The sequence below is a fragment of the Delphinapterus leucas genome, chromosome 9 (genome assembly GCF_059928025.1).
Source record: "Delphinapterus leucas isolate spDelLeu-1000000601 "Yukka" chromosome 9, BTC_Dleu_Yukka2, whole genome shotgun sequence".
NCBI classification, from domain to species: Eukaryota; Metazoa; Chordata; class Mammalia; order Artiodactyla; family Monodontidae; genus Delphinapterus; species Delphinapterus leucas.
The window spans coordinates 80,028,082-80,042,439 of NC_143137.1; the positions used below are offsets into that span (position 1 = coordinate 80,028,082).

The 14,358-nt window shown below is 35.5% G+C and overlaps 1 protein-coding gene across 1 annotated transcript in view; it reads left to right on the forward strand.

The window, feature by feature from the left end:
* PCLO (piccolo presynaptic cytomatrix protein) overlaps positions 1–14,358 on the forward strand; it is a 366,748-nt gene that overhangs the window by 287,458 nt on the left and 64,932 nt on the right. The window contains exon 16 of the mRNA XM_089917758.1: positions 14,152–14,245. Coding sequence (XP_089773884.1) covers positions 14,152–14,245 — 94 coding nt within the window. The remainder of the gene's footprint in view (positions 1–14,151; positions 14,246–14,358) is intronic.

A 14,358-nucleotide genomic window follows, 5' to 3' on the forward strand; every position in this document is an offset into this window, starting at 1 on the left:
AATTTTATTTCTTTTCTTTCTTTCTTTCTTTCTTCCTTTCTTCCTTTCTTTCTTTCTTTTTTTCTCCCTTTTATTCTGAGCCGTGTGGCTAAGAGGGTGTTGGTGCTCTGGCTGGCTGTCAGTCCTGAGCCTCTGAGGTGGGAGAGACGGGTTCAGGACATTGGACCATGAGAGACCTCCCAGCTCCATTAATCGGCAAGAGCTCTCCCAGAGATCTCTGTCTCAACGCTAATACCCATCTCCACTCAACAACCAGCAAGCTCCAGTGCTGTACACCCCATGCCAAACAACTAGCAAGACAGGAACACAACCCCACCCATTAGCAGAGAGGCTGCCTGAAATCATAATAAGTTCACAGACACCCCAAAACACACCACCAGACCCTGTCCTGCCCACCAGAAAGATAAGATCCAGCCTTATCCACCAGAACACAGGCACCAGTCCCCTCCTCCAGGAAGCATACACAACCCACTGAGCCAACCTTACCCACTGGGGCAGACACCAAAAACAGCAGGAACTATGAACCTGCAACCTGTGAAAAGGAGACCCCAAATACAGTAAGTTAAGCAAAATGAGAAGACAGAGAAATATGCACCAGATGAAGGAGAAAGGTATATACCCACCAGACCAAACAAATGAAGAAGAAATAGGCAGTCTACCTGAAAAAGAATTCAGATGATAGTAAAGATGATCCCAAATCTTGGAAATAGAGTGCAGAAAATAAAAGAAATGTTTAATAAGGACCTAGAAGAACTGAAGAGCAAACAATGATGAACAGCACAATAAATGAAATTAAAAATTCTCTAGAAGGAATCAATAGCAGAATCACTGAGGCAGAAGAACAGATAAATGACCTGGAAGATAAAATGGTTGAAATAACTACTGCAGAGCAGAATAGAGAATAAAAATGAAAAGAATTGAGGACAGTCTCAGAGACCTCTGGGACAACATTAAACGCACCAATATTCGAATTATAGGGGTCCCAGAAAAAGAAGAGAAAAAGAAAGGGACTGAGAAAATATTTGAAGAGATTATAGTTGGAAACTTCCCTAATATGGGAAATGAAATAGTCAATCAAGTCCAGGAAGTGCAGAGAGTCCCATACAGGATAAATCCAAGGAGAAACACATCAAGACACATATTAATCACACTGTCAAAAATTAAATACAAAGAAACATATTAAAAGCAGCAAGGGAAAAACAACAAATAACACACAAGGGAATCCCCATAAGGTTAACAACTGATCTTTCAGCAGAAACTCTGCAAGCCAGAAGGGACTGGCAGGACATATTTAAAGTGATGAAACAGAAAAACCTACAACCAAGATTACTCTACCCAGCAAGGATCTCATTCAGATTCGACGGAGAAATTAAAACCTTTACAGAGAAGCAAAACTAAGAGAATTCAGCACCACCAAACCAGCTTTACAACAAATGCTAAAGGAACTTCTCTAGGCAGGAAACACAAGAGAAGGAAAAGACCTACAATAACAAACCCAAAACAATTAAGAAAATGGGAATAGGAACATATGTATCGATAATTACCTTAAATGTAAATGGATTAAATGCTCCAGCCAAAAGACATAGACTGCCTGAATGGCTACAAAAACAAGACCCGTATATATGCTGTCTACAAGAGACCCACTTCAGACCTAGGGACACGTACAGACTGAAAGAGTGTTGATGGAAAAACATATCCCGTGCAAATGGAAATCAAAAGAAAGCTGGAGTAGCAATTCTCATATCAGACAAAATAGACTTTAAAATAACAACTATTACAAGAGACAGAGAAGGACACTACATAACGATCAAGGGATCGATCCTAAAAGAAGATATAACAATTGTAAGTATTTATGCACCCAACATAGGAGCACCTCAGTACATAAGGCAAACACTAACAGCCATAAAAGGGGAAATCAACAGTAACACAATCATAGTAGGAGACTTTAACACACCACTTTCACCAATGGACAGATCATCCAAAAGGAAAATGAATAAGGAAACAGAAGCTTTAAATGACACATTAAACAAGATGGATTTAATTGATATTTATAGGACATTCCATCCAAAAACAACAGAGTACACTTTCTTCTCAAGTGCTCATGGAACATTCTCCAGGATAGATCGTATCTTGGGTCACAAAACAAGCTTTGGTAAATTTAAGAAAATTGAAATCATGTCAAGTATCTTTTCTGACCACAACGCTATGAAACTAGAAATCAGCTACAGGGAAAAAACTATAAAAAATACAAACACATGGAGGCTACGCAATACGCTACTAAATAACCACGAGATCACTGAAGAAATCAAAGAGGAAATCAAAAAATGCCTAGAAACAAATGACAATGAAAACACGACGACCCAAAACCTATGGGATCCAGCAAAAGCAGTTCTAAGAGGGAAGTTCATAGCAATACGATCCTACCTCAAGAAGCAAGAAAAATCTCAAATAAACAACCTAACCTTACACCTAAAGCAATTAGAGAAAGAAGAACAAAAAGCTGCCAAAGTTAGCAGAAGGAAAGAAACCATAAATATCAGATCAGAAATAAATGAAAAAGAAATGAAGGAAACGATAGCAAGGATCAATGAAACTAAAAGCTGGCTCGTTGAGAAGATAAACGAAATTAATAAACCTTTAGCCAGACTCATCAAGAAAAAAAGGGAGAAGACTCAAATCAATAGAATTAGTAATGAAAAAGGAGAAGTAACAACTCACACTGCAAAAATACAAAGCGTTATGAGAGATTACTACAGGAAACTATATGTCAATAAAATGGACAACCTGGAAGAAATGGACAAATTCTTAGAAAAGCACAGCCTTCTGAGACTGAACCAGGAAGAAGTAGAAAATATGAACAGACCAATCACAAGCACTGAAATTGAAACTGTGATTAAAAATCTTCCAACAAACAAAAGCCCAGGACCAGATGGCTTCAGAGGCGAATTCTATCAAACATTTACAGAAGAGCTAACACCTATCCTTCTCAAAATCTTCCAAAATATAGCAGAGAGAAGAACACTCCCAAACTCATTCCACGAGGCCACCATCACCTTGATACCAAAACCAGACAAAGATGTCACAGAAAAAGAAAACTATAGGCCAATATCACTGATGAATAGAGGTGCAAAAATCCTCAACAAAATACTAGCAAACAGAATCCAACAGCACATTAAAAGTATCGTACACCATGATCAAGTGGGGTTTATCCCAGGAATGCAAGGATTCTTCAATATACGCGAATTAATCAATGTGATACACCATATTAACCAGTTGAAGGGAAAAAAACATATGATACTCTCAATAGATGCAGAAAAAGCTTTTGACAAAATTCAACACACATTTTTGATAAAAAACTCTCCAGAAAGTAGGCAGAGAGGAAACTTACCTCAACATAATAAAGGCCATATATGACAAACCCACAGCCAACATTGTTCTCAATGGTGAAAAATTGAAACCATTTCCTCTAAGATCAGGAACATGATAAGGTTTCCCACTCTCACCACTATTATTCAATATAGTTTTGGAAGTTTTAGCCACAGCAGTCAGAGACGAAAAAGAAATAAAAGGAATCCATATCAGAGAAGAAGAAGTAAACTGTCACTGTTTGCAGATGACATGATACTATACATAGAGAATCCTAAAGATGCTACCAGAAAACTACTGGAGCTAGCCAGTGAATTTGGTAAAGTTGCAGGATACAAAGTTAATGCACAGAAATCTTTTGCAATCCTATACACTAATGCTGAAAAATCTGAAAGAGAAATTAAGGAAACGCTCCTATTTACCACTGCAACAAAAATAATTAAATACCTAGGAATAAACCTACCTAAGGAGGCAGAAGACCTGTATTCAGAAAACTATAAGACACTGATGAAAGAAATTAAAGATGATACAAACAGATGGAGAGATATACCATGTTCTTGGATTGGAAGAATCAACATTGTGAAAATGACTATTGTATCCGAAGCAATCTACATATTCAATGCAATCCCTGTCAAACTACCAATGGCATTTTTCACAGAACTAGAACAAAAAATTTCACAATTTGTATGGAAACACAAAAGACCCTGAATAGCCAAAGCAATCTTGAGGAAGAAAAACGGAGCTGGAGGAATCAGGCTCCCTGACTTCAGACTATACTGCAAGGCTACAGTCATCAAGACAGTATGGTTCTGGCACAAAAACAGAAATATAGATCAATGGAACAGGATAGAAAGCCCAGAGATAAACCCACGCACATATTTTCACGTTATCTTTGATAAGGAGGCAAGAATATACAATGGAGAAAAGACAGCCTCTTCAATAAGTGGTGCTGGCAAAACTGGACAGCTACATGTAAAAGAATGAAATTAGAACACTCCCTAACACCATATAAAAAAATAAACTCAAAGTGGATTAAAGACCTAAATATAAGGCCAGACACTATAAAACTTTTAGAGCAAAATATAGGCAGAACATTCTATGACATAAATCACAGCAAGATCCTTTTTGACCCACATCATTGAGAAATGGAAATAAAAACAAAAATAAACAAGTGGGACCTAATGAAACTTAAAACCTTTTGCACAGCAAAGGAAACCATAAACAAGATGGAAAGACAACCCTCAGAGAAAATATTTGCCAATGAGGCAACTGACAACGGATTAATCTCCAAAATATACAAGCAGGTCATGCAGCTCAATATCAAAAAAAAACCCAACCCAAACCAAAAATGGACAGAAGTCCTAAGTAGACATTTCTCCAAAGAAGATATACCAATTGCCAGCAAACACATGAAAGGATGCTCAACATCACTAATCATTAGAGAAATGCAAATCAAAACTACAATGAGGTATCACCTCACACTGGTCAGAATGGCCATCGTCAAAAAATCTACAAACAATAAATGCTGGAGAGGGTGTGGAGAAAAGGGAACCCTCCTACACTTCATGGGAATGCAAATTGATACAGCCACTTGGAGAACAGTGTGGACGTTCCTTAAAAAGCTAAAAATAGAACTACCATATGACCCATCAATCCCACTCCTGGGCATATACCCTGAGAAAACCATAATTCAAAAAGAGTCATGCACCCCAAGATTCATTGCAGCACTAGTTATAAGAGCCGGGACATGGAAGCAACCTAAGTGTCCATAGACAGATGAATGGATAAAGAAGATGTGGCACATATATACAATGGAATATTACTTAGCCATAAAAAGAAACGAAATTGAGTTATTTGTAATGAGGTGGATGGACCTAGAGTCTGTCATGCAGAGTGAAGTAAGTCAGAAAGAGGAAAACAAGTACTGTATGCTTACACATATATATGGAATCTAAAAAAAAAAAAAAGATTCTGAAGAACCTAGGTGCAGGACAGGAATAAAGACACAGACATAGAGAATGGACTTAAGGACATGGCAAGCGGGAAGGGTAAGTTGGGATGAAGTGAGAGAGTGGCATCAACATATATACACTAACAAATGTAAAATAGATAGCTAAGGGGAAGCAGCCGTATAGCCCAGGGAGATCAGATCGGTGCTTTGTGACCAGCTACAGGGGTGGGATAGGGAGGGTGGGAGGGAGATACAAGTGGGAGGCGATATGGGGATAGAAATATGCCTATAGATGATTCACTTTGTTATACAGCAGAAACTAACACAACAATGTAAAGCAATTATACTCCAGTAAAGATGTTAAATAAATAAATAAGACATTGCCAGAAAAACAAATCTGAGAAACAGTTTTTTTCCCAGCTGAGTTGCCCTTCGAGAAATATTCAAGAGAATTCTGCAGGCTGAAATGAATTTAATTCATACATTACCAACTAGCCATATAGAACAGGAAAGGGAAGTTTTTATTTTATGTTAGTTTGTATCTTTATGTAGTAGTTATAACTGTAATTTGTCTACCTTTTTGATGTTTAGTTGATTTATAATGTTGCATTAGTTTGTAGTATACAGCAAAGTGATTGTTATACATATATATGTATATATATTCTTTTTCATATTCTTTTCCATTATAGTTTATTACAAGATATTGAATATAGTTTCCTGTGCTACACAGTATGACCTTGTTGTTCATATTTTTTATATGTAGTAGTTTGTATCTACTAATCTCAAACTCCTTATTTATCCCTCATCCCACCCCTTTTTTTTTTAACATGAATATAACAAAGTGATAACTTCATTCTGCCTTTGATTTGGGTCATTAGACCTTCAGTGTTATTTAATGACAGTATTATGGGACAAGAGGAAATGACTGCCAAGGGTATATCTCCAATCAGCATTTGCTAATGAATGAATGAAAATAAAGCACTGTCTTTTATTTTCTATCTTCTTTAATATCCTGGAGTATCACCTTTTATACTATAAGAGAGTAGTTATGCTTTATTTGTTACAGGATATGTTTCAGTTAGACTATTGCAAACTTGAATAACTGGAAAGGTCAGGCAGGTGGCATGAATATGTCAGTCCATTCTGGAGTAGGTAACAGAGAAAGTGTTGAAACTATAGTGAAATGAAGAGTGAGGTCCCACCTAAAGCTATCCCCATGCCATTTGTCAAACAAAACATGCCTTCTGGGTGGAATTTGACCAAAGAGCAGGCTAATGTGCTACTCGTATTCAATTCCTAGTCCTTTCATTAAATTACTCTTAATTATTACAGTGGCCAAGACCTTGGAATTTACTACACTTGTGAGGTATTATTTTCACTTTAGTTCTAAGATTATTTTCTGCCCCATGTTGTTAATATATTATGGTATAGCTCCTCTAGTTTTTATTCTCACATTTTCTTCCTTATTTCTGTTCCTAACTTTTTTCTTCCTGTCTTTCCTACTTTCCTGCTGTATCCTTCATTCTCGCTCTTGGAATCAATGCAGTCAAGTCATGGTTGTCCAGAATGCAAGGTAGAGTTGGTTCTCTTTCAGTGTCACCCTTCAATGAAATGTCTAGAGTTCTCTTGTTTGCCTTTTAAGTACATTCACCTGCAATTCAACTTCGGCTGTAATTTTTATTTTTCTACATTTTGGTATCAGTTGAATTAGGCTAATAGCAGACTATTCTGACCACAACATTATTACTAAATATGTGTAGCAGGTATGTGCATTGGAGCCCAGAAAAGTAGTAAAGAGTAAAAACATAGAAAGGTATGAATAAGGAACTATCACTTTGAAATTAGATATAGCTAAAGTTTTCATTTATAATTTGTCTGCTAAAATTCATTTAGCTTCTCTTGCAAAAATTATGGCTCAGATTCTTCTGAGTCTTCTATGACAACCAAACAAATAAATCTAGTCATTTTTCAAAAGGAATTAACTGATCTTCTGGATGACCAGTACTAGGTGTGTATGTCATCTTAAAGATGATAGCTGTCTGGTCTTTTACCCTCACTTAGACCTGATATTGAAACATTTTCATGCCTTTATACCTTCTGTACCACAGAATTATTGCTGTGTAATACAGAATGCCATAATCTGCCTGCTCTAGGGTGTTAGCAACAGCATAAGAGCAACCTCCTTGGTTTGTCTGTTTTCTGCTAGAGCACATTGCATCATTACATTGTCAGCTAAGGATATTTCTTATCACATAGCCAAAAGCATTTTTTTGCACATCTCATTGCATTATAAATTAAATGTGTTATTTAATTGGGGAGGTGAATCTTGTACCATCTGTAGCAACAGGGTGATGGGAATTTTAGTCCCACCCAGAATATTAGTGGTACAGGATTTTTGTCTGTGACATTAAAATTCAGCATCTTTACTAAACCTGACAAGCTGTTGCCCAAAAGAGGCAGTTTCTGATTTGTAAAGGCTTAAATATTTAAATATCTCAAAGAATAGTATTAGTCAGTACAACCTTTCTGGTGCCCAGAAACTCCCTATTTCTTTGCAACCACATAATTATGGCAACCAGTAAAATTTGATACTGAGAAAGGTTGCTTGTTATGACTGGCTCTCTCATCTTCAGATCTCTCAGACTGATACGCGAAATGAGTTTTGTTTCAAAGAGATAGTGTCATTTTAGAACAAACGTTATCAGTCACTTTATTCAGAAGCTTCTCTCTTTTATCCAGAGAAACCAGGGGGAAATTGTCAGAATGACAATGATTGTCTATATTTAACTTAGAAGAGAACATGTTTTCTGTAAATGTAAATAATGGTCGAAATAATCTGGGATGTATTAGATTACAATTTAGAAGATCTAGAGTCACTTTCTCATCATATCTTTCATCTTGAAATCACTTTCATCATCTCTTCGAGAATTGTCAGTGTGGAAAGGAATTATACTGATGAGGTACTGACATTGTAAGTTAGGCTGAGGAGGCCCATGAGCGAAGTCCTTAAGAACTTGGATTTGAATTTCAGTCCTGCCACTTAGAAGTTGTGAGGTTTCTCTAAAACTATTTCCTCTTCCACCTAGGAATCATAATAGCCCCCCTCCCAGGGTTTTTGTGAAACACAGGGAGAATGCACCAAAAATGATAAGCATAATGTCTGGCACGTAATAAGCTCTCAATAAATGGCAGTTGCTATTATGGCTAGAAACAAGTATAATAAACTTCATGTAGCCAATGGTCAGTTACCCTGCAAAAAAGAAATGCAGAATGCTTGGGCTACTGAATTACACCAAATTATTTAACAACACTATATAGAAAATCAAACAACTTTTCTTCAATAATAAGTATAATACATCCTTCATTCTTAAATTTTTTTTAAAAAATGTCCTGTTAACTAAAAGAATTTCACTGGTCCAGTTTTCTTGTCTCCTTTCATTTCCTCTTGCCATCCTTTAATCAAGATACTCATAAGCTCTGACAGCCTAAATGTCAGCCGAGATGAGGTGAAAGAAAGACAAGGAAATAGCCTGAAGAGTCCATGAACTGAAAACTTGTCCCCGGATAATTAAGAAATGGAAATGAGCATATCTGAAGGATTTCGTTGTGGTTTTCTCTCATTACACTGTTGGACAAAGTACAGATTTTTTCACACTAATGAGATTTTGCCATGACGGAAGCTGATTTTTACTATCATGATAGCTGGAAGCCTAATTCCTGGCTGGACTTTCTCTAAACACCCTTGTTAGCATCTCAAACTATTTCCTCTGGAAAGAATGTAAAGCAGATTCAGGTGTTGTATGTATTTACAATTTGAAGGCCAAAACATTTTATTTCAATAGATTTTAAAGGAAAAAGAGAAGTACAAACATGTTTTAAAGATCCATCCAAAAACCATTTATTTAGCACAGACTGCTCCAGACTCTGTTGGAATTGAGAACACAGCCATAGTGTCAGACTTCAGGGAGCACAGAGGACAATCAAGTGACAGCCCATAAATGCACTATTGCACACAGAGAAACAGAGCTTATAAAATGGGATATGCTCTGTGCTTCTTTCTAAATTAAAGGCAACATCCTCAGAGGAGTAATTTTGAAAAAAACTACACACACACACACACACACACACACACACACACAAATATATATATATCTTTATTGGACTCATTATATATTTTTTCAATAAAGAAATTTATATGTATTTTTTCCAATCAAGAAAAAACAAAAGAAATGAAGACCTTCAGTACTTTAGATAATTCTGTGAAAGTTAAGAACAAACAAGCCATTATATTCCATTCTTCTTTCTCAATTTTTTTTTACAGAGAAACTCAGAGAACTTTTTTTTCTTCTGATTTAGGAGAGGGTAATTGAATTTTAAATACCTTTTTCTGCCAGCCTTAAAATCATATCTACCTATGAGAAAATGATTGTCCAATAATGAAAAAGAGAAAGAAAAAAGAAATCAGTCAAAACTTTAAGGAAATAAAGGTTTAGATTTTTTTTTTTTAAGTTTTTGGCTGCACCCCATGGCATGTGGGATCTTAGTTCCCCAACCAGGGATTGAACCCACGTCTCCTGCATTGGAAGGCAAAGTCTTAACCACTGGACCACCGGGGAAGTCCCTAGATTTTTGTTTGATAAACACCGTGTTCCATCTTGATTAATTGACTTTTTATTTTCCCTTATTAAAAAACTTCTCTGATTATTACATATGGCTTAATTGTCCTAAAATAATGTCCTTATTGCAGTCTTCCCATGAGGGATTGCAGTGTGTTTAACAGACATGGTAGGAAAGGAAAAGGAGCTCCACTTATTTCTCAGCCTGGATTTCTGCTCACATTCAAGAATCCCTCTGCTTACCTGGCCACCTTCAACTTGTAAATCCACAGATTTTGATATGGAGATGAGAACTGTGGAGTTTTCAATTGTGTAAAGTGGGAACACAGCCCATTGACATCATGCCCAAGATGGTCAGTACATGGTAGCCATCAAACAAGGGTTCTTGAAGGAAGGCTTTATGTGGCCATCTCTGCGTGTCAGGAAATTCAAGTGTGAAAAGATTGCAAAGAGATCTCATTGGCATTTACACAGGTCAACCAGGGCTGGTAGAGGCAGGATCAGGAGAAAGGTGTGTTTACCCTCGTTAACCCTAAAGGACACAGACCTTGAGTCTTGAGAGAACTAGAGATTCAAACTTATTAGTAAGATTAAGATAACCTAGTAAAGTGAACATCTAGATTTTTCCCGACTAATTGGGGTTATATGTGAGTGTATCTGCGCAAAAGTAAATTTTAATAATAATTATCCCTAGTTGTTCCACAGCACTCTCTTGGTCTTAGGATATACCATTCAATATTTCCCTAGGCAACTCTAAAGCTGTCCTCATTTTCTATATGTGTATATATACACACGCTATAAATAATTTATGTTATATATATAAAACATATATTTAATTTGAAGTGTACAGTTTTTGACTGTAAAATAAAGAAGACAAACTAGACACTTCAGCTAATGAAATATGCAATTAAGAAATTTTATGATGGGCCTAATCAACTGAGTTCATATAGCTCATGTTTCAGAGCAAGAAATCAGTTTCCCTGTGTTTGAAACCTGGTCCTATGAATTAATAACTATGCAACCTTGCCAACGTGCCTGAATTCCTCTGAGCTTCAGTTCTTATCAGCTATAAAATAGGATAATAAATAATACTGGACACATAGAGTTGCTTTGAGGATTAAATAATGTAACACATGAAAAGCACTTAGAACTCTGCCTGTGAAAAAGTAGCGTTTCGTAAATGTTAGCTGTTATTATTTCAATGTGCTTACTTTATAAAGTGCTTCTCATGACATAATGGTATGTCAGTACAATTAAGAGTTTTGCAGTTGTACATTTTGATAGAGCATAATTCCTGGTGCAGAGTTGGCATTCAATAATTTTGCTACATATGGGTGAAAAAATGACTAAAGTATGCATGTGAAATATAACAATTATTAATATTATAAATTAAAATATGTTAACTAATACATCTTTTTGAAGACATTTCAATAGTTCAGGCTATTTTAATATACGCTGACATCTAGAATTTTAGTAAAAATACATGAGTTTGCATTTGACATTAATTTCCATCTTCAATCTTATTTTAAAATTTTGTGCATTCAATTTTTCAGAATTTGAAAAAAATAACAATTTTACCACTGTTCACTGTATTATGAATCTTAATCCCTAATATGTTTTTCCCATGGTCTCACCACTTGGATAATTAAGCCCAAAACAGATAGAAACTTTAAAGCTCATACTACACAATGTGTTTTTTTCTTAGTATACCTACTACAGGAATAGCCATGAATTCTAAAGTAGCAACCAGAGTTGGCTGTTAACTTAAAAGTGGTCATATTCATTCTTCTTATGTCATTAATTTAAAGAATCAAAATCATAAAGTATAAAGGGACATAATTTGCTAAAATAGTTTTGAATTTTGTTATAAACTATTTTAAACTTACTGAAAATTATAGACAATACTGTCACAAATACTTGTGTTCTTGCTATCCAATTTTATCAAATCGTAACATTTTGCTATATTGGCTTCAGATTTTTTTTTAATAAAAAATATATTTCAAGTACCCCTGAAGTCCTCTGAAACCATTCCCCTGTCCTCCTGAGACAACCACAAAATAGAGTTTAACATCTATAATTCCCAAGCTGTCATATGATATTAATGTTTGTCATACATATATACAAGTAGACATAAATAATTTACAGTATTATTTCATGTAATTTTAACTTTATATCATGATAACTTACCATAGGTTTTCTTCTGCAAATTATTTGCTCAAGATTTTTTTTAAGATTTATCTATCTTGATAAATGAAGGTATATTTCATTTAACTGCTACTTAAATTTCATTGAATAAATATATCATAATATATTTATTTATTATATTATTAACACACTATTAGAAACAATGTTGCAATGAATGTTCTTTAACAAATTCCTTTTGTACGTGTGGGAGAATTTCTCTAAAGTAGAAGTGGAATTACGTCAAAGTGGAATTTTCTGGGTATTTGAGTGCATAAACTTCACTAGACATAGACAAATTTACCTAAAAAGTATATGTACAAATGTATACTTTCTGTTCACAGCCTATGAAAGTTCCTGTGTCTTTGAATCATTGCCTATACATTTCCCCAGAATTATTTGCACTTTGTGCTGAATGAAAAAATTGTCAAATCCTGCTCTCTTTTTTTGTACTTTCAGATAGGTTGGTTACAAATGAGAATAGTGCTGCTTCATTTCTTAAATTGGATTCAGTTCACAGTGGCTGAAATGTGAGGTCTTAGGAGACGTGAGCTCAGTGGTTCTCAGTGGTTCTCAATCTTGGCAATACTTTAGATTTACCTAGATCATTTTTAAAATTCTGATGCTCAAGCCTCACCCCAGACCTGCTAAATAAGACTCTCCTTGTGGGTGAAGGGCAGGGGGATGAGGGTGCCGTGCTAGTTGCCCCACCTACCACCCTGGGAACTCAGATCCCAAAGTGATCCTAATATGCAGTCAGCGTTGGAAATTATTGCCCTTGTGTATGTCTGATAAGAAAGAGAATAGAGCCAGAGGGAGAAAAAAAGATACTTGGCTGTAGACCCATCTCTAAAAGTGAGTGGTGAACTGGAGCTTGACTCTTTAGTTTTATCTAGGATAGTTTTATCTAGGATGAATAAGTAAATTAGCATCTGGGGAACAATAGTAGGTATTCCAGGATTTGGCAATGCTTGAGACCAGGAATATAACAAGAGTAAGTCTGCTGACAGCAGTTGGGAATAGAACTACAGATCCAGGGTCAGGATGCAGTACCTTTAGGGTAAGGCAGTTTATGAAGTCCAGGCACATGAATGGACCCCAAACAAATAGGTTTGTTTTCTAGGCAGAAAATTTGGAAAAAGCCAGTGAGTGTTAGAGAAAACCTTTGTCTATGTGGGCACCATTGGCTCATAGCAAATAGCAATAATTCCAACCCCATTAGCTGGTTGATGCCAGTTATAAATGTTTTGTCAGACTTAATTAGAATAAGTTTTGAAAGTAAGTTATGCTTAAACGTGTAAGATATAAGCTTCTAACTGGTGATCAGAGGGTATGGAAGAGTCAAGGATAAACTGAAATTGCCCCAAGTTATAATGCATGAGGAAAAGTTTTGATTTGGTTCATCATTTGTAACATAAGCTATTGACGTAAACCAAGAATTTGTATTTAATTAAGATTGTTTCATAACTAGATTAAGTATTCTACTTCACCAAGAGTGTCAAAATCTACTATAAATATAAGGTAACAAATGTTCATGGAATCTCACCTATAGCAACAGCCATTTTTCATCCTTTCCTCAGTCAGTATAGTTATTTCAGCTTTTTACAGAAAAAAATGAATTGAAAGACCATTTGGCTTTGCTGACATGATCAGTTGCAAAACTATTGGAAAGTTAAATATCCAATTATTATTTATGGGACAAGAAGATATTGACGTTACTGTATAGTTCATGTAATTATCTCACACATTCAGGAGAGATTAAGATTTCTAAAATTGTATTCTAGTTAGAACACCTAAAAGCTTTTCTTTAAAAAAAAAAAAACCTTACGGAAAATAAAACTAAAGGCATCCAAGATATTTTTGAATTGTCATTGTGCATTCAACTTAAAATACAGTTTAAGACGTGAGGATGATGAGATGATTACGTAGTGATTCAAAACAAAATACCTTTAAAAGTCTGCGTGCCCTTCAGGTTGACTATGAAGTCATCGGTCAAGGTAAATAATCAGGATAATTCTTTCTCTTTTTCCAATTCAGTGCTGAGTACAAGAGAAGGACTAAATATGTTCAGAAAAGTCTTAATCCTGAGTGGAATCAAACAGTAATTTATAAAAGTATCTCCATGGAACAGGTATGCAATGATTATTTTCTATATGACAGATTCAGGCTAATATAAAAATAGTGATGATAGAATTACTGAAAGATTGTTATTCATATCAATTTTTCCATACAAACAAAAAAAAT